At 36.2% G+C, this 21,986-nt stretch overlaps 1 protein-coding gene across 2 annotated transcripts in view; it reads left to right on the plus strand.

Moving 5' to 3' along the window:
• The first annotated feature begins 467 nt into the window (after positions 1-467).
• mastl (microtubule associated serine/threonine kinase-like) overlaps positions 468-21,986 on the plus strand; it is a 32,374-nt gene continuing 10,855 nt past the window's right edge. The window contains exons 1-7 of one of the 2 annotated variants that reach the window (XM_039753896.1): positions 468-765; positions 2,753-2,890; positions 5,118-5,257; positions 8,267-8,355; positions 11,408-11,514; positions 12,902-13,034; positions 20,034-20,212. In XM_039753896.1, coding sequence (XP_039609830.1) covers positions 592-765; positions 2,753-2,890; positions 5,118-5,257; positions 8,267-8,355; positions 11,408-11,514; positions 12,902-13,034; positions 20,034-20,212 — 960 coding nt within the window. In that variant the 5' untranslated portion in view covers positions 468-591. The remainder of the gene's footprint in view (positions 766-2,752; positions 2,891-5,117; positions 5,258-8,266; positions 8,356-11,407; positions 11,515-12,901; positions 13,035-20,033; positions 20,213-21,986) is intronic. The other variant, XM_039753897.1, reaches the window with a different exon arrangement.

Here is a 21,986-nt window from a genome sequence, read left to right on the forward strand (position 1 = left end):
CGCAGTTGCGAACAAGTAGCCAGTATTTTGTTGCGCAGTTCACGGAGACAGCACTTAGATCTGAGGATCGTCACCTCTTAGTACTGTACTAGGTAAACTGGTCTTGATCCGCAGTTAGTACGCTACTATCTTGTGTAGACCGCAACTAACCCCGCGATTCTGCACATTCTTAAGTTTGCTGTTTACCATCTCATCAGTTTAAAGTAAAACCAGCGTTTTTGGACACCTGAACGACGAACCCCGGTGTTTTGTAGGTAGCTAGGCTGCCTGTATAAATTAAGTTGTTTTTTTGTATATTTTAAGATACAAGCGTCATACTAGATTCTTAAATAGTACGACACTTTACTATGTAAAATATTTTCCTAATCGGCCACTGGATACTGTCACCTTCCCATGTTACCAATATATTCAGGCACTATTTTGGGCACACCCACCTTGGGAAGACCTCGCGTGTCGCGAAATTTGAATTTCCAAAACAATTCACCATTGGTTCAGGGTTGTCATGTTTGTTTTTTGCTGCACCGGGACGTGAGATTTTAGTACTATTTTTAATTTTTTTTTTATGTTGTAAGTTTTACATCGCCGGGGAAAATGGACGGCGAGGAAAAGGCTGGTGGATGTGTTTCAGACGGTAAAGACGTGCCTGACAGAATTAAGACTCCTTCTGTCGAGGACTTCGTTATCGTGAAACCCATCAGCCGCGGGGCGTTTGGAAAAGTCTTTCTAGCACGCAAGAAAAGTAACTCCAAGTTATATGCGATAAAGGTAAGAGGGTTTAGCTGGCAGCCATTAAGGTTTTTATGTGTTTATTCTGAAAACATTGTATATTTAAATAACAAGTTAATTCTGTAGACACTTGGGTAAATGATTAAACCTCCAATGCATGCGATCAGATGTTTGCGACCTCATAATGTCATCGCGTTAAGCATGATATTTGTTTTATACCCGTGTGTGAGATATGTACTACGTTTGGATAGATTTGTTCACAATATGAAAATTATTTTTCTCGTTATGACAAATGTAATACAGATGAAGGTCGATTTTTAACAAAAGCTGACATCTCTACACAAAGCTGTTAATTAGATCAGGGAAACTTTCATAATCCTAAAGGTAAATTTAGATGCATACAGCAACAAATTAAAAAGGAGATATAATACAAACAATCAATAGATACAAAGATAAATGAGTACATAAATAATAAATCTAAGCCTAATCCGCGGTGTTCAAAAGAAATGTCATGCGGTAGAATTACATATAGACAAGAATAGTTCTGTCATATATTTGCAATATTAAAGTGTGTGTTTCGATTTAAATGTTTGAAGTCTGTAAATATTCTCAATTGTAATAGACATTTTTCATTTTTTACCCTCAGATAAAGTTCAATACAGGGCTAGCTCCCAAGTAAGGGATCAAAAAATAACATCAAACATTTAATCATAGACCCCAAAATTGTATAAAACGACATCTCGCATGTTTATGTTGTGAAAATTGTCATTTTTAATTTAAAGGGAATGGCTCTGAGGAAGAGAAAACATTATTATTTAACTCACAGATATCAAGGACTATGTTTTGAGTTGATCATGCCGCAGAGAGCTATATGATTTATTCCTCATTTATGCAGAAAAGGAGTGTGCACAGCATTAAGGGACTAACTTTTATCATTTATAGGAAAGGCTGACCTCTGATACTGTCAGAGGACCCAGTGAAGAATGTAAGATCTTAATGGACTATAAGAATATTTAAATTGATTCTTAAGTGTGTATAATTAGAAGGGTGTATTCCTTGGGAATGCAAATGGCTGTTTGTTTCATGTTTTAGGACATTCCAGTATGTCATAAATTAAGATTTAACCTTAAGCTATATATAACCTCAGAATGAACTGCTAGGGGTTTTTTCCTTTCCGGGTTTACTTTAGATATTCTGCTAAAACCCAAACCAGTCGACTGAGTTGGGAAGCGGCAGTCTCACACTCTCTCTACTCACCAAGAATTAAGAATAAAGAAATTATTTTTACTTTAATTGGGTTTAAGTTCTTCCGTTGTTTTTCGACTTCAGCGCTCACAGCTCTTAGATGGCTAGGTTTTCAAAATACACTTGAGTTTCTGGTGGCCAGCTGAAAAACAGTGTACCATCTTTTCCCCTATTTTTGGCACTTACATTTTGAGACGGACACCTTTTGATTGTCAATTTCTTTACACTTCAAACTAATTTCTAGTTCTAATATGGGCTAATGTTTCATTTTACTCTGTTTAATGAAAGGGGGGCTGACTTTTATTATTGAATTGACAAGAACCTTGCGCATGAGCCAGATGAGCATACTAAATTCATACAGGAATGAACTCTTGTAAAACATTTTCAAAATTACTTTGCTCCGTGTGATTTCAGTTATTTGATTAACCAAACCATTCAATAATTCAAAATAAGTTATTTATATAAAGCTCATCATACATGTTCTCTGTATTCATTTCCCCACAACCACCTTCAGTTACCCTGTACCTAATCAGAGAAACAAAAAATCATTGAAGATATAGTTGAAAAGAAAGAGACCCACTAGAATGGACCAGCTGAACATCATGGTTTAAATGGGGAGTGCGGTATGAGAGGTGGTGTTGCATATTTTACTTAGTCAATACACTGTAATTAGTACCCATGTAAATCTGTCTTATAGAGGAGGATGGTAATATTTAAAGATCCTTATTTGGCTATCAAATTGAGTTTTTTTATATTCATGATTTTTTTTTTTTCCTAATAGGTTGTGAAGAAGGCTGAAATGATTAATAAAAATATGGTAGACCAGGTTCAAGCCGAAAGAGATGCACTGGCACTTGTTAAAAGTCCTTTTGTTGTGCATTTGTATTATTCCCTGCAGACTGCCAGCAATGTTTATCTGGTAAGTTAAATCTATGTTCAAGGTCTTTTTTTCTGTGTGGATTAAGACTGTCAGATCGAAGATTGTTATTTTTTATTTATTTTGAAAAAGTATTTTTTTCAAAGACAAAAGCTGACATCTGATTGTGAAAGAACAGTTGCATGCTATACCTGCACTAATTGTGGCATCGTGGTATTTTACAGATCTGCATTTGTGCTTGACTCCCACAATCAGCGGTTCGTAATTTTGAATGGTTAGCTTACTATCTTCATTAGTAAAACTTGTGGAAAGACCCTTTTCCAACATAGTTTGGGATAGATTTTCTTTGTTTTTTTTCTTTTTGGTGTTTTGCACTTTGATCAACAATTATACTCGGAGCAGTTTTTCAAAAATACTTTTTGAGCATGTGAGAAGCATCATTCTACATTTGATCCTATTCTGATTCTCTCATAAACTTGACATCCATAACTGATGTTTAATGTTAAGGAGTTCTCATTAAAGCAAATGGAAGATAACTGTCATAATTCTGATTTTCCTTTTATTACATATCTCTGCTTTAAAGAGCCTTATCATTGTCAGCCAGCACATTGTGTCCCACAATTAGTCTACATCAAAGGTGGTTTTGGACAAGATTATTATAGTTAAGTAAAACTAAAATCAAAACTGAAACTATTATTAAAAAAAACATTTTCGTAAACTGAAATAAAATAATTAACAAAACCGAAATGAAAAATAAAACTATTAAAGTAGCTGGAAAGACTAACTGAAATTAAATAATAATTTACTAAAATAGTTTTAGTTTTCGTTTTTGAATGAATATTCTTGCCATTAGTCTTTAACCCTTGTAAGTTTTAACTCTAAAACAGAAAGTCATCCACCACGTGCCGCCCTCACATATTCATCCAGTGAATGGTGGCTGGTGACGGAGGGTGGCTGTTCATACAGCATTTGCGATGACAGGCGAGCTGAATGCGGGTGTGTAAAGCGTGTGAAATAAAAAGCGATTTACGTGCCGCATTTCTATACACTTGTTGTATATCAAGATATAATTCAAACGGCTGAAATTAGAATGTGCTGGTCAACAAAACGTTCACCATATGGACAGAAAAATCACGAGTGAGTAACATTTCAGTTTATATCTCGGATGACTGCTTTTTCTTGACAGCAATTCACCTGCCACTTCGCACAGGAGAAATCATTTTTACTTTGTTATATACGAAGTATAGAGAAAGTATAGTAATCATGAAAAAATTCAACCTCGATATTTTGATGAATCTTGACGTTATAGACCTCCTTGAGTCCAAAAATGTCGTTCTTTGGAATTGTGTGTGTAAACACGATAACTCAAAAACGCAACTAGATAAATGAATTAAATTCGGCATTTGGTTGTTACACCACAGTTGTAGATTTCTATTAACTTTTGGGGCAAATCCTACACCCTGAAGTGGTCCTTTACCTGAACACATACTCGTTTTTTTTTTTTTTTTTTTTATTCATGCAGCTGCAGAGTCCGATTTATTTAACTTTACTTTTATAATAATTGTTCAATATATTTTTAATTTGATTTGTTGTTGATGGTTCCTTAATGTACATAATATAAAAATATAATCATTGTCTTGTGGTTTACTCCTCAAATATCCATTCCCATATCTGAGTATAAAAAAAAAAAAAAGTCTAGGGCAGACCACTCCTGGTTTTTGAAAATAAAACGGCATTGATCAAGAGACTGACTAGGTCATCATGCAAGATCAGCATATTGTTGCTGACCAATCACTTTTGCTTTAAAAACATTGTTTAACAATGAAGCAATACAAACAAAGGTAGGTAGGCGAAGTGAGTCTGCCAAGTGATGAAAAACTAAACGTACTAATGAGTTTTTGAATGTATTCTATATTTATTAATTTATCTTTTTTTAGTTCATATTCACAACTCAAAATACCTGATATTGTGAAAGTAATCCATTAGCAGAATTATATTTTTAAATTTTTGTCTCCCTTTTTTTCAATGTTCTCTCTCTCTCTCTCTCAAAATAGTTGAAATATCATATTCTTTTTGTTTATAACATCAGCCATATCTTAAGGCCCACTTATGTATACACAGTTAGGCTCACTCAGACTGGAACTGTTTGGAATTGATAGTTTGCCTAATCAGTGTGTGTTTGTGAATATGTAACATAATGTCATTTTATGATAATGTAAACCACATTAAAATTGTTTTACATTTACAATTTGCCCATTTCCTTTTTCAGGTAATGGAATATCTTATTGGTGGAGACTTGAAATCCCTACTACATATATATGGTTATTTTGATGAGGTTATGGCTGTCAAGTATGTCTCTGAAGTAGCATTAGCATTAGATTATCTTCATAGGCATAGTATAATTCACAGGTAAGAGACTCTCTTTCATACTTTTGTGCTTTTAAATTTTTCTTTATTTTTTATATGCAGTATATATACCATAGTTGATGTTAAATTACATGTAAACAAAAAGAAAACAACACTAATTAGGTTTATCTGATCTCTAGTATGTATAGGAAAAACAATATATGTATAGAAAAATAAAAATTTGGTAGAGAAAAGCTACATTTTAGATGAAAGTCCTATCAACTGTAAGGTAATTGGACACAATAGCTTAGGCAAATGTTGACTATACTAGGTGAATATGACAAAAGCCTGACACTGGGACCAGCACTGTCAACCATGAATAGTATGATGTTCTACTCCACGATCAGGAAAGTCATCAATGAAACCAGTTGCCTCAACTGAACAATAAGAAGACAACAGATGTAACTCAGTAATAGCCAATCTAAAAGTTTACTAGAATTACTAAATTGCATTATGAACAGCTTCAGCAGCATCTCTGAAAATATTATGTTAAGACGAGACCATGTGTCCTTGGATTTGATTTACCTGCAGAGACCTCTTTTCAGTATTGCAAATTATTGAATAAAACATTCCAGATTTTCATTATAACAGGTCTTTAGATTAAAAAAAACAACTTTCTTTGGGGGAGAGTAGCTAGAGTTCAGTAGAAAGCTGTGTAGTCAGTCAGTCAGCTTCTCCTGGAATTACTAGGAGCTAAAATATTCAGAGCCATGTTGCCCAAATAAAGTGTGGCACACCAGTCAGTTTTTGCAGAAGTCACTAATCTTGATCCTGCACATGATGGAATAATATCTGAATAGGAAGCATTTTTTAAAATGGTATTGGGTGTTTCGCATCTTCAGTCATGTATGTAGTAATTCATAATTTTATGTTCGTTCTTCTGAGTTCATTTTATCTAATACTAGGTTTGAGGTAAAATTCTGGGCACTTTTGTGACAACCTTAACCTCTTCCTCCTTAGTTTCTGATACCACCAACTCCGAATTGTCTTTTTGTAATTAGACTAATATATTGGCTATGTTGATTGAAAGCACACAACATAAAAGATATGACACTTAGTCACTTTAGGCTACTTTTTAGCATGCAAACCTGTCACAGTTTGGGTTTAAAGACTGTAGAAATGTTGCGGCATACAAACACTGAGTAACATTAAAGACTAAACTTAGAAAATTAAAATAGAAGCTGTATTTTTATCAAAAGTCTAAAATGAAAAAGAAATAGTTTAATTGAATCGGTATATGTGAAATTGGAAATTTTAGTACATTATGTTACAATTTACATTTGGTCAAAGCTGGAGTTGGAACATTTGTACCGACATTGACTCTAGTAGCCCCGGAATTGCTTCCGACTTTACAGACTTGGTGAAAACTATGTAGTAATACATAAAAGTGGCAGACAAACTGTTTTTCACAGTGCTCTAATACATAAAGTTCTAATATGATTACTGCAAAAACACAGAGGCAAAATATTTCCTGACACTTACGGTTGTAAGTCTAATTAAATTAACCCTCATTTTTTTGTAACTCTATGTTCATATATTTAGAACTTAATTTTGGGCAGGACTACAGGATATGATGACTTTATTTGCTTGGGTCATTTGTGTATTTTAACTGCCATTGACATGCCTAGGATGAACTCTTAGATAGCAGTCTAAGTGAAAATTAAAATGTATCATATACAGTTGACTCAAAAATAATTGTTACTCTTGCTTTATATGAACAAAGTCATATTACAAAGTAGTACAGTCATATTTAAAAATGATCTTCACTAAAGAGGGTAGTCAAGTGTAGTACTAAGCACATCAAGGGTGTGAAAAATGTGTTCCTAGTGGAATGGTTGAAGTATTTTCCAATTTCTTTATTAGAAAAGAATAGTTCTATCTAGAGGAAAAATTAGAATGAGTAATTTTAAAAACTTTAGGCAATTGCATTTGAGTAGTGTGACTGTGTGGCACAGTGATTAGCAGTGCTGCCTTTATATCTCCAGAAAGCCACTGTTCTTGCCTAGCATGGTCAGGGATTGCATTGAATTTTCATGTTTTACTTTGGTCTGCAAGGTCCACCAGAAACTCCATTTCCTCCCAGATTATAGATGCCAATTTTAAATTAACTGGTAATGCTAAATTAACCCTGAACTGTCACAGTGTCCATAGCTGGGTTCATTTTTGGAATTTAGTATCCTGCAACAATTATGGACAATTAGTGAGTGTGATGAAATAAAGGCATAGTGTTTTCTTTGTTTTTGCCATAAAGATATACTCGTTTATCAAGGGAGCTAGTAGTTGTTTGTGGTTTGTTTTTGGATCTACAGTAGAACATACACAGTTGCTGAGAAATTATTCAGAATACAGTATGCAGAATATTGTACTATTAAAGGTAATCATATTATTTGCAGACAACATATAGATGTGTGTACGGAGTGTAACAACTACTGTCATGTTATATCTTGGGTTATTTTCTTGAATCTGCTTAAAAATTTTCCCTTTTTTGGTACCGTTCTGTTGCAAACTAGTTTCTCTCTGGGGTAATAAAGTCTACCTGACGTAACTTAGTATTGCCAATTGCACATTTTATTTCAAGTATGTTTGCCTTATTTGAGCAGCTACTCTATTAAAAAGTGAAACTGTGTACCATTTTATGTACAGCTCCAAACTGTGAGCTCTCATGTTTTAGTCTCTAACTTGAATCAGAGTGCATAATGGGTTTTGTAGACAATTTGGTGTTTTTGCAGAAAACTTTTTAAGAACATCTGCACAAATAGTTCCCTTCTAACTAGTAGAAATAAATAGAATCAATAATTCAAGAATAAAAGATGTACTTGATTTTTAGTAAGAAGTCAGTGACTTTATTTATACCACTTTAGCATAGAGTATCCTTAAATTGATGCAGTTGTTTTCTTTTTGCATTATGTCAGTTTTACATTAAAGTTAGTAGAATTAAGCACTTTTATTACGGGAAACTTGCTATGTAAATAAAATGTATTATTTTGTTTCTTGTTTTTTATATTCCCATAGAGACCTGAAGCCTGATAACATGCTTGTTTCAAACCAAGGTCACATTAAACTAACAGATTTTGGGTTATCCAAAGTTAATCTTAATCGAGGTGAGTAGCTGAATAATAAATAATTCATGAGAAACTGTAGCATTTTAGAGTTTAGTAGTCATGTTTGAAATTAAAATAGTGCTGCATATTGCATGCAAAAGTTCCCATGACTCCGTTTTCACATATTTGATAGTTCTTAAAGTTCACATCTGCTTTTGAAATGGTACATGTTGATATGGTGCTACCACACACTACAGTTTAAGAATATCAATTTCCTTGTTTGCATTTTCCTTCCCTTGCATACACAAGCAGTGAATAGGAAACTGCTTTTTATTGCTTTTGTGTTTTTCAGTGCAATTGTACGTCCCCAGTGAACGGCTCATACTTTTCAGCCTATACAGAGTCAAATGGCAATAAAGAACCCACTGCACTGCCAAGTCAAAGCTCATCTCTGTGCTGCATCGGAGTGGGAATAGAGCACAGGATTTAGCCCTCTAAGCTAATAAGACTATGAATAAAATATAATACACATTTGTGCTAGAAGAGAATGGAAATATCCATTTATAAAAATTAAATGTGAAAATAATTAAATCTGGCCCTGTTGGGGTATGCAGTGTTCTTCAAATACATTCACATTCTTGGCAGCACATCTGTCCTCCGTGGACCAAATTTATAAATAAAAAGAAAACAAGAAGTGCCAGTATAACTAATATTTATGTTGTGTTTACTTTTGTCAAGTACACTAGAGTGGAAGTGAATGGGGTGGTAGGATGATTTCTTCCTACACAAATAAAATGGTTGAAAGTGTTTTTAATAAGCACTAGATTTTGTTATTCCCAAATACGTGAAATATTTTTCTTAAAAGTGAAGATGCACAGCCACAGACAGAATAATCTATGAGCTGTAAAATAGACTGGACCGAAATAACTAGAAAGAGCAAAAATGCTTGAAACACAAATTGTAGACCTTTTCATTTTATTCAGTTTTTGGGTCTTTTTCTATTGTTTTCTGTTTTTTTTTTTTTTACACTTTTTCTCATGAAGAAGTTTTGTTGAAAATCAATAGTTACTCATTTTAATTCTTATCAGTTGTACTGTTCATCACCTGTTCATGCCACAGATACACATTGTGCTATAGGTGGTGTAGTCCTTTTCAGGGGTGTTTGAAATTTCAAACCCTTTACAGTACGGTTTTTATATTTCACAACAGACAGAAAAAGTAGTTATTGCCATTTCATACTGCAAGTTATGCTATACTACACAGATTAACATCTAAATTTGCAGTTATATTTCTTGCTCCAGTCCTAACCATTCCAGAGGAGCTCATTTCCTCCCCATTTCTTTGAAGTCATAGTTTAGCTTTGTGCCAGATACTTGTAATAAAAAAATTGATTTTAATTGGTTGTAATAATTAAATTGTAATTCATTTCTACCAAAGAGAACTTAACTGTACCAATGATCAGATGCTAGTTTAGTCCTTTTTATATACTGCTCAAAAAAATGAAAGGAACCCTTTTTAATCCAAGTATAGCATCAAGTCAATGACACTTGTGGGCTATTGATCTGGTCAGTTAAGTAGCAGAGGGGCTTGTTAATCAGTTTCAGCTGCAAAACAGGAATGGTTTAACAGCTGGAGGCCAGTGACATTTTCCCTTCTCATCTTTTCTGACTGTTTTTTCACTAGTTTTGCATTTGGCTACATTCAGTGTCACTACTGGTAGCATGAGGCCATACCTGGACCCTACAGAGGTGGCACAGGTAGTCCAGCTTCTCCAGGATGGCAGGCACATCAATACGTGTCATTGCCAGAAGGTTTACCCTATCTCCCAGCACAGTCTCAAGGACATGGAGGAGATTCCAGGAGACAGGCAGTTACTCTAAGAGAGCTGGACAGGGCCGTTGAAGGTCCCTAACCCATCAGCAGGACTGACCAGTATCTGCTCCTTTGGGCGAGGAGGAACAGGATGAGCACTGCCTGAACCCTACAAAATGACCTCCAGCTGGCAGGCCAGTGGTGTGAATGTCTCTGACCAAACAATCAGAAACTGACTTCATGATGGTGGCCTGAGGGCCCAACATTCTCTAGTGGTCCTGTGCTCACTGCCCGGCACCTTGGAGCTCAATTGGCATTTTCCATAGAATACCAGATTTGGCAGGTCCACCATTGACACCCTGTGCTTTTAACAGATGAGAGAAGGTTCACCCTGATTACATGTGACAGACATGAAAGGGTCTGGTGGTGGGTCAGTGATGGTCTGGGGAGGTGTATCCATAGAGGGACGCACAGACCTCTACAGGCTAGACAATGGCACCTTGACTGCCTTTAGGTATCGGGATGAAATCCTTGGACTCATTGTCAGATCCTGTGCTGGTGCAGTGGGTCCTGGGTTCCTCCTGGTGCACGACAATGCCCGGCCTCATGTGGCGAGAGTATGCTGGCAGTTCCTGAAAGATGAAGGAATTCATACCATTGACTCACGCCCACTCGTCTGACCTCAATCCAATAGAACACCTCTGGGACATTATGTTTCCATCCGACGCCGCCAGGTTGCACCTCAGACTGTCCAGGAGCTCAGTGATGCCCTGGTCCAGATCTTGGAGGAGATCCTCCTGGACACCATCCGTTGTCTCATTAGGAGCATGCCGCACCCCCAACATGCATACAAGCATGCAAACTACTGAGTACGATTTTGAGTTGCTGCAGTGAAATTTCGGCAAAATGGACGAGCCTGCCTACCGCATCATTTTTTCAATTTGGTTTTTCGGAGTGTCTTTGAATTCAGCCCTCTGTAGGTTGATCATTTTCATCAAATGACGTGTCATCCTTTCATTCCTATCACATTATCCAGTCCATATCAGTAGAGATAGCCAGCAGGATTTTTTTTTTCCCATTGAGATCTGATGTATTTTCAAAGTGTTCCTTTAATTTGTTTGAGCAGTTTATTGTGTCTTTCAAATGATTAATTTTTTACCCTGTCAGTTTTTCATGTAAGCTAAACGGAATTAAGTTATAGGTTTTTATGTTTACCATTAAAATGAATGTAATTTAAATTATTTTATGTAGCCTTGTGTAATGAACAAATTCTAATTATACATTTATTTTTTTAATACAGAAATAAGTATTAGTGATATTCTAACAACACCATCTCTGGTGAAGCCAAAGCAAGACTATTTTCGAACACCTGGGCAAGTGTTATCTCTAATAAGCTCTTTGGGACTTGTAAGTAAATTACTTGAAATAAACTGTGCTTTTACTATAAATTACTCTAAACTATAAAAGACTCTAAAAATATACAAAAAATATCCAAATCTTATTATATGATATCATCTACTGTTAAATTCTGCTCCGTACTTCTAAAAATTTTTATTTTTATGCTGTATTGAGGATTTGTTCTGTGTATTGTATTGTATTGAACCCCTTCTTTTGAAACCCACTGCACGCCCTGCCTACCTGGAAAGGGGTCTCTCTTTGAACTGCCTTTCCCAAGGTTTCTTCTATTTTTCCCTACAAGGGAGTTTTTCCGAGTTTTTCCTTGTCTTCTTAGAGAGTCAAGGCTGGGGGGCTGTCAAGAGGCAGGGCCTGTTAAAGCCCATTGTGGCACTTCCTGTGTGATTTTGGGCTATACAAAAATAAACTGTATTGTATTGTAATCAGAAAACAATGCTATCTTCATGACTGAATTTTCTTTGAAAACAACCTCTAAGTCAGGTGTTTCTCTGCTTCATGGGTGCTGGTTAGGAATTGATTTTTAAATTTCTTAATCTCTGTAATGGCCCAGCTATTGTATTAACATTTGTAACTGGAATGCTTTGAAAGATCACAAGGTTGTCTAATTGCTCCATTAAGTGGTTTGTGAAGGGAAGTGGAGTGTTCTCTTTAACATTACTTCTGCATGCGGCATATGTAATTTGATGATGATTTTTTTTTTTTATTTTATTAAAAAATTTATTAGACTACCCAATTACAGACAAGAATCTTCCAGGATTATGGTGCAGATATCTGCAATGATATATTGTTTCAGCAGTAAATTAAGCGTAATAGAAATTGATTTTGGTTTTTATTTGCATGTACTTTAATTAATGTTAGTGCTTAATGTCATTTGGAATTTCATTATCCATTAACCTTCTTTGCAAATATGTTTTAGACTCCAGTTTACTAAAAGACTATAAAGTCCATGTTTATATTCCAGTTAACATACTTTAATGCACTTCAAGTACAGAATGCACTGCATGGTCTGTCCCTGATGTGATTATGTCCTATGTACTGTTGTGATTATGTCCTATTAACATAATTATTATTATGTAATTATAATTCATATTTATAATTTAATATAAAATATTTTATATTATATTATTTATATTAATCATACATTTATATCATATTTGATATTATTAATTATGTATCATATTACCATGATCTACTCTATATGATCATATTTATTATATTTAATATTCAATATTTAATTTTTGTATATTTAATAGTTATAATTTTATTAATTTTTTTAAATTATGTAATTCTAATTATTGGAATTATTATTGTAATTGTCATATTATTATGTCCTATGTGATGATGTTCTATGAAATGTTCTTTTTACTGTGTTTTTAAGCAGACCACAGCAGAGCGTAAATTATCCTGTAAGTCATCATTTGGAAGTCCCATGTCTTGTTCACCTGTGCTGAAGCCTAAAAGAGAATTTCTGAGTTCTCCAGCTTATAGCGCTAACAAACACCTTATATCACGTGAGTTAATTTTTTTTTAATTGTACAGTAAAATTCAAATTAAATATCTGAATAATCACCTAAACATTAAAACATCTAAACTAACATAAATAATCATCCATTTATATCTTTCTCTGTCTTCCCACTCCATCCAGCTTTTTATGTAAATTTTCACCATTCACATCTGCATTTGTTAACGACCTGCTAAGTAAGATGAGTCTGACTACATGTGCACTGGACCCCACCCCCCCAAACACACTTCTTCAGTCTTTCCTTCATGCTATAATCCTGACTTTTATGACAATAATAAATGCATCTCTTGACACTGGCTTTGTGTCAGCCACTTTTAAAGTCATGTCTGTAACCCCAGTGTTTATATATTATTAAAAAACAAAATTTTGGTCTTGATGCGGACAGTCTTAACAATTTTTATCCTATTTCTCATTTAGCTTTTCCTGTCAAAAGTTCTTAAGTGTGTTGTAGTCTTCCAACTCACCAATTACTTAACATATAATAATTAATAATTTTGTAGAACCCTTTCAGTCTGGTTCAGGGTGCAACACAGCTGTGATACTGCTGTGCTTCATGTAACCAATGATTTGCTTATGGCAGCAGATTCCAGACAAACCAGCATATGAATTTGATTAGACCACAGTGCAGTATTTGACACTGTCAGACATGACATTCTACTCTCCAGAATGGAGAACATGCTGGGTATCTCTGGCACTGTCCTCCAGTGATTTAAGTTCATCTGATTGATAGGCAAGAGTTTGTTAATCTTGGCAACAGCAAATGCAGCTCAGCACTAGTCACACAAGGAGTTCCTACAGGCTCTGTCCTCCGCCCTCTGCTCTTCTATATCTACATTTGTAGGTATGGATTGGTTGATCATTTTTATGTAGATGATACTCAACTCTATAAGGGCTTTCTAAGCTCATAACTTACCTCAGTGAAATTAAAACCTAGATGGAGCAGAACTCTTTAAAATTAAGATTTCTTTGCTATTCTTGATGACTTCATCAATAAATTGTATGAATCCTTGCCAAACCGCATGGATGCTGTCCTTCAAGCTCATGGAAGTAATACAAGATATTAAATTTGGATCTCACAGCACCACTACTTAATTTGCTGACATATTTTTGGATTTGCAGTAAAGTTGTTCATTTTCTGTATAGGCGACAAAACTTTTGTCTTGCTCAAATTTGAACTTTCTGTCTTGATTAAATGAGAAATCTTTTTTCAGTGAAACTAATTTATTTCAGTGCATTAAACATCATTTGGGAGGGCTTTAGCTTTTCATATGAGCGATTTCTAACACCAGTTGATTAATTAAAAGTCAGGTTAATAGCAGAAGTTTCTCAGCTCATAACTTACCTCAGTGAAGTTAAAACCTAGATGGAGCAGAACTCTTTAAAATTAAATTGCAACAAAACTAAACTGCTGCAAATTGGCACTAAAGCACTACTTAAGAAAATTAGCTCCTTTTCAGTCACTCTTGGTGGTGATCTCATCAGACCCTGCCTCCACTGCAAAGAATCTTGGTGTCATTTTTTGACTCCTCCCTTTCTAATTCCACCTGCATAAACAACATTAAGAAGCTTTCTTACTTTCACCTCCATAACTTATCCTGTGTTTGCTCGTTCCTCTCAGTTTCTAATGCTGAGAAACCTGTCCATGCTTTTATCACATCCCGCATCAATTATTGGATCTCCCTACTGGCAGGTGCTGCTTCTGATCTTCTATCTCAGCTCAAGTTGATTCAAAACTCAGCGGCAAGAGTCCTTACACGAACCAGCAACAGCAAGCACATCTCCGCCATCCTGCTTCGCCTCCATTAGCTCCCTGTGTCTTACAGGATTGAATATAAAATTCTGTTATTAACCTTCAAAGCTTTAAATAGCCTTGTACCAGACTACATCAGTGACCTTCTCCATTACTCTGCTTGTTTTCATCAACTAAGGTCCTCTGATGCTGGTACTCTTGTTGTGCCCCACACTAGCTTTCACTCTGTGGATGCCAAGGTCTTTAGCTGTATAGCGCCCAGACTCTGGAACAACCTCCCTGAATTAAATATATCAGCTGACTCAATTCATTCTTTTTTTTTTTTTTTTTTTTTAAACAATTTAAAACTCATCTGTTTAGGAAGAAATTTAACTTAACCTGACATTCTGATACTGATAGTTTACCTCTCTGTCCAGATGTTCAGAATAATTTGTGTGTGTGTGTGTGTGTGTTATATCACGAATGATGCTGTTTATTAGGCTGTTCTTATTGATTTTACTGTTTTACTCTGGTTTATTGTCCTTTATTCTTTAATGCTTTTTATATCCTTTATCTCTGTTTTAGTATTTCGTTCAGAAAACATTTGTATCCAATGCTACATATACCCGGCTGTTTCTTTCTTTCTTTCTTTCTGAAGCACCTTGAGCATGGGAAAGGTGCTATTTAAACAAAATGTGTTGTTGTTATAATTATTTGCTTTTCTTTCAGTTTAATATAAAATACCGTTGTCAAGTAATGGATGAGCCAAAAAGCAGTACTGATAGTGCAGTTTTCAAGAAAACTGACAATCAAAGCAAGAGAGAGTGCAGTTTTTTGTCCATCTTATTGCCTTGCTATTCAACAGGTTTATGTGGTCGTTATTGTCATTTGTGCAGAGTACTGTACAATGACATTCCTTTTTGCTAGAGTTAATCAATATTTAAATAAAAAACCTTTTGACACTTATTTATTTTCTCTCAAAAGTAGCACAACATGCTGAAGCTTGCTTTATTAGCTGTATTTGGATTAATCCTGAAATAACTAGCAGTATGTTTGATGATCCACTCACAAAATGTACACAAAAATATCACACAGTGTTACTCTCTCTAACTCACGTTTCTGTTTCACTTGTCTGTCACAGAAACATGTGATATAGTTTGGAGATACTGTAAGGTTTATCCTTGACTCGTTTTTTTCTTGGCACCAAACTTCTTTCTCCTGAAATTTCCACCAAATGGAAACACCACCGTGACAGTGTACCTGTTCAAGGTGCGTTGCCCATTATAATGGCCTCCAGGCACATTCTAGTGCTTCCGCGGCCACTGTATTTGCCAGATCAGTCACCTAGCAATTTTTTTTTCACTTTGTTAAACATTTACCTAAAAGGACACAGAGTAATTGGAAACATCCAAAGAGATGTAACCAGTGTAATAACAGACCTCACAGAACAAATTTTTCAACAGTGCTTCTGGGTTGTAAGGAATAAAGGTAGCGTATTGTTTCTGAAGTGAGCTATTTTAAAGAAAACAGAATCAGCATGTAATTTTTGCAATAAAGTTTTGTTTAATGTCACACATTAATTTCACAACAGATCTCATCTGTGAAAAATTATTCCTAAAGCAAAGGAACCTTTCTTCAATCCAGATCAGATAATACCCGTAAGTTTGGGTTATAAGCATTGTGTTTTTAAAAAAAGTCATGAGAGAGTCATTGTTAAATATGACCTGCTGCTAATCAAGAGATCTTCAGGCTAATCACACCTTATGTCAGTCATGTTGATATAGATGCTGTGACAGCTGGAAATTAAATCCTTATATATAATTTGATACTATCCGTATGTATGGTGTTCACGTCAATACCAATACGCCATATGTGTGGTGTTTGCGTCAGTATCTCGAATCAATACAAGTTAGAACCATGCAATGGGACTCTGCCTCTGTTGTTAGAACATTACGTGGCAAACACGGACGCAGTGTTGCCTGATTGGCTAAGAATGTTCGAATGCTACAGTGACGCCGCTGGACGGCCGAGTAAGTCGGTGTTGGTTCGAGCAGATAACAGTAAGTTCGGTTGGTTTTTGGAATGTTGGTTTGGTGGGGCATACTTTCCAGGACTAACATCGTCAACTGACTTAAACCCTTTAACAGCTCCGGAACCGTAAGTAATTTAGAACGTATCGCCATTTGCTTGGTCCGTCGAAATCTATCTTTGGGCAGTTCGGCTTTGGCATCAGTCCTTCTGACATCTATTGTTATTACTCTGACTCTGATTAGAGTCATAAAATACGGTTTGTTTTGAAAAGTTGTTTGCCGCAAAAACTCAAATGAGGTGCACCGAAGAGCTGAGTTCACGTCTCGTAGCCCCTGTTTAAACAGGAAGCTCTTCATTCATTACATTGGCCGAAAACGTCTATTTTAAGCACAAATCAGTGCCACGATAACAAAATCATTTCAAGGACTTAAAAAACCAAATAATTCTTTGCAGAGAAAGTATGGATTTCACAAATGTAGAATTTGTAGCCCGATTCGATTGGGCTCCCAGTCACTAGTCTGTAGATCATTACATGGTGTGTTTTGCACTGAGGTGCTCAGATCCTTTACAAAAAAGTGTAAACGTACTTGAAACCAGCATCTTCTCCTTCTCAGTGTATTCTGTAATACCTTGTGGTAACCACGTGCCTTGTTGAAGATAATTTCTACAAAATCAAGCCAAATCAACTTTAATAAAACTTGACTGGACATGGGACTGACATTGTGAAGATATACTGTTTTTGTAGTGAAAGTTTCAGAATGATCTAGCACTGTCTAATTATTGTCGTGTTTATGGTTGAGACACTCTAGTGACCTGATAATTTGCATTTCTGGCCATACTTATCTCCATTGCTGGTTTTATTTTATTTAAGTGCGTGCATTTCATATCTACCCCTGTATAGTTTATTTGAGTTTTTAATTTTTAGAAATGCACACAGTTTAATGTGCAGATCTGACATAGCCTGGAGGATATGTTTTGGGTCTTTGTCTTGCTGTAGGATGAATCCTTGACCTACTAGACTCAGACCAGAAAGGACTGCTTGGTGCTGCAAAATGCTGTAGTAACCCTTGTGATTCAGAATGCTAGAAACTTTGTGCAAGTCGCCAACTCTGCCTCCAGCTAAAGAACCCCAGACCATCACACTTCCTCTGTCATGGTTGACAGTTGGTGTCACACTCTGAGGAACCCTCCTGTCACCAACTCAACGGCATACAAACACCCAGCGTGATGAACCAAAGATTTCAAATTTTGATTCATCGGTCCATAAGACTTTCTTCCAGTCTGCAGTAGTCCACAGCCAGTATTTCAAGGCCGTATTTTGTCCTTTAAGAAATGGCTTTCTAACTGCCACTTGCCCTGTAAAACCTGCAACACAAAGTCTCCTCTTCCAGAAACTGAGACTTGCTTTTCTCAACCACTGTGCTTGAAGATGTTGTGTTGCAAGGTGCAGATCATGCAAGCTGGTGGCCTTCAGAAAGTTGTCTTCTGATTTAGTTGTGACTTTGGCTCTGCTAGATCTCTTCCAGTTTCCAGTTGCCTTTGGATTGAGCAGGACACTACTGTATTGACGCTTTGATCTTCTCTAAATGAAATGTTCTGTCTCATTTAATTTAATTGACATTTTCGTGCCATTATCACTGGAATTTACAATTTTGTACAGTGTAATATTGTCCAAGTAGTACTTCAGAGGGTGTAGTAACACAGTCTTTTCCAACTGTGCTTTAAGACAGACAGAGGGTTTTTAAGTAACCAACACAAGTTGGGACACCCGTGCAAATCGTTTGCTTCAACTTGCAAAGCTTAATTAACTTTAATGGCTGCAGAACATCTGTAGGTTGTAACCTATTAGCTGTTCCCTGAAGAAGGCCCATTTGTAAAATTCTGAAAGTTCCTTTTTTTTTTTTTTCTTCAGGCTTTGCTACCCTAAACTTTAAAGTTAAACCCCAGGCAGTCTACAGTTTACCTTTTCACCATTTTAGGTCATTCATTGCGTTTTAGCTAATTCAATTTGAAGAAAAATTGGAAAAACCGAGGGGTTCTAAAACCTTTGACCGGTAGTGTATTTGTATTCACTTACAGTATAATTTATAAGGCTAATTGCAAATAGATGAAAATATGCAATCGGAGGAAGCACTAACATATTACCTTGAACATTGGGTGCATACAGTATGTTCCGCATTGGCAGAACAATTAAAACCAAATATTTTCTTATTACTTTTATTTATGTAGATTTACTGTATTTTAAACAATTTCATACTTATGGTTAAATTCATTTGCACTATCATTTTGAGTAGCTATTCCTGATTAGTGCTTTTCTTAGAAGGCACAGTACATAGTTTAGATTTAAAGCTGACAAAAAATTGAGACGCTGAAATAAAGCAGTTTAGTAGTGAAGAGGGAGCTTTGTGAAAGTCAGGAAGGACTACTCAAGCATTCGGTTCACCGACAAAAGCGCGATAGACATGAGCACCGACAAACTCGCTAACTGGTTTTCGACAAAATCGCGAGGGAGGCCAAGAGAGTGGGACGCGTACGTGCGCATTATGTACACATTATTTGCTAGGTTATAACTGTTATAATTGCTGATGGCATGCCGCGAACAAATAACTCAGTCGAGGGTTGGCATAACGCATCGTATACAAAGCGGAATTACCAGCAGTCAGGCAGCCAGCAAGTCTAAATGCGCTCAACTATCAAGACGTCTTGCTTCAATTCTTCCTACTTATGCAGGGCGTGATCTTAAGGACTATCTGCATGCCGTGTCTCATAACATTGACTTCTAAAATAAACATTATTATATATGCTTTAAACTAGTAATTCATATTTAATGAAACTTGCGCGATTTTGACGCCACACTTTAATGGCCGCTATTTTGTCGGCGCTCATATGTCTATCGCGCAAATGTCGGGTCACTAAGCGTTCTCTACATGAAAGCTGCTTCTTAAAGTGAAATTTATACATCCAATTATTTCATTGTCAGTTTCTGGAAATACATTTTAAATTCTGTGCATCTTCAAAACATGTGTGGCTGTTAATTTTTTTTTTCTTTTCTTAAAGAAGAGAGATGATTTGCCAAAACTGACAGCTGCATTGGATTTTAAAGTGGTTCACTCGGTGTTAAAGCCACTCAGGGCTTCTAAAAGTTATTTGTTTCTGGTTGCTTTCTAAATGTACTAAAGGCAAACTTTTTTTTTTTTTTTTTTACTCTCTTTCTTTTTCATACATTAGGACTTCCGAGCTGTGCAGCTAGTCCATGTGTTCCTGTTAAGTGTCTCACTCCACGTTTCATTAATAGTAAATCAAGAAAGCATTTTGGTACCTCTAGTACCAGTAGCCAATCTTGTCTGTTTCCATCAACGGAGGAGTCAGATAGCTGCAGCAGTCCACAATGGATTCTGGATCGCCAGGTTAGTATTATTATTATAAACAATGTCATAGGAATGTAGCAGGTCTTTTAGCTTTTATTGACAAGAGTCTCATGTCTACTTGTGCCAAAGTTAAATGCAATTCATATGCAAATGGAACATTTGACTTTAGCATTAAAACTGAAGGCACAACATTTGTGTCAGTTTAAAATGCAATACAAAAGTGACTGCATTTTAATTCATGTCCGTAGATCTCGTATCATAACTAAAAGCAAAGCAAACATATTGCATTTCACTTAGCAGCAGCTCTGTATGTACTGCATTTCAATTCAAGACCACACTTTAATCGTGCCAAAAACTAAATGCAATCAAATGACTGATCAGCATCAAAAAGAGGGGCAAGGGGTGCCAATAGTTAGCGAAGGAGGGGCGTTCCGATTGCGAGCATGTCGTACTTGGAGAAAAGGCGAACAAGGAGTTGATTAGGCTGTCTTTGTGAATGGGTGGAAGCTGGAGATATAATTGAAGATTTCATTTTTTGGTGTGTTGAAAGAAGGGAAAATCTATATTGTTCATCTTTATCACAGAGGATATGTATAAAAGCTGTGAAGAAATCAAGCTCGTTGATGCTAAGAAATATTCAGTACTAGCAGAATACCCGCGCCTCGCAGCGGAGAAGTAGTGTGTTAAAGAAGTAGTGAAAAGGAAACATTTTAATAATAACGTAACATGATTGACATTGTCATGAGTGTTGCTGTCATATATATGCCTGCCTGAATAAGTCACCCTCGCTTCGCTCTTACTTTTTACCGTTCATTTAATCATGGCTAGTGGCGGAAAAATTATAAAATGGAAGGAGGATTACACTGAGTATGGCTTTACCAAAACAATTATTGATGGCGAATCGATTATTCATAAAGCTTGAATTGGTGATCTGTTTTTCTGTGTTAACCTCCTATTTTTTCATACTTCTTCTCAAACCAAGGGGGTGCGAGGGTAAAATGAATAGGGATGCGCTGATCAATGTAATCGGTGTACCAGGGATTCATTCATTGACAAAAGTTCCCCTTTGCTTGTAATGCAAAGTGTGATTAAATGTATTATTTTTAACGCGTTATGGAGCACATGCATCGAAGCTTCTCAGGTGTGCTTGTGCTAAGAAAAGGAAAGATTTTAAACATAACGTAACACGATTGTCAATGTAACCTTTTGTAAGTAGTGCCTGGAGGATTCAGTGTGGAGAAACTCTAGAGACAGCGTGTGTATTAACTTGTGGATTTTTCTGTGAGTATTTGGTGGCAGCGTGACGAAGTTGCTTCGAAAGATGGCGTTAGCCGCGGAGCTCAGCTCAGAGCGAAATGAGGTAAATGAGAGGGGAGATGATGACGTGACTCCCCCACCCACCTTAACTGTCAATCCCCCACAAACACAGTCTCTCGGAATTTGCATAAGCACACCCCTTCACCTGCAATTTTAACTTGGTTACAAAGTGATAAAACTCTGTTTTATCCTGCGTCCTCTCATTAAATTTGTATCCCGCATTACCCGTGGGCATGACAAACGCCAGCGGCAGCCTGTCTATGAACTTAAAGTTTAGGTTTACACCGTGCTTTCTTTCCGAAGTAGCAGCACTCCATGAATATGGTAGTATATGTCACTCGCTCGCTTCTTATTGTTTCGCTGCCTTCTCAATTTTATAATGCATGTTTTCTTCAGTGCTTTTTGGAGGTCTTCCTGGTTTTCTATGCACTGCGTTGACAGTCAGTTCACGTGATTACGTGGGAGGTGTGATGATGTCACACGAAACTCTGCCCCC

Source organism: Polypterus senegalus, chromosome 5 (assembly GCF_016835505.1).
Source record: "Polypterus senegalus isolate Bchr_013 chromosome 5, ASM1683550v1, whole genome shotgun sequence".
NCBI lineage: Eukaryota > Metazoa > Chordata > Cladistia > Polypteriformes > Polypteridae > Polypterus > Polypterus senegalus.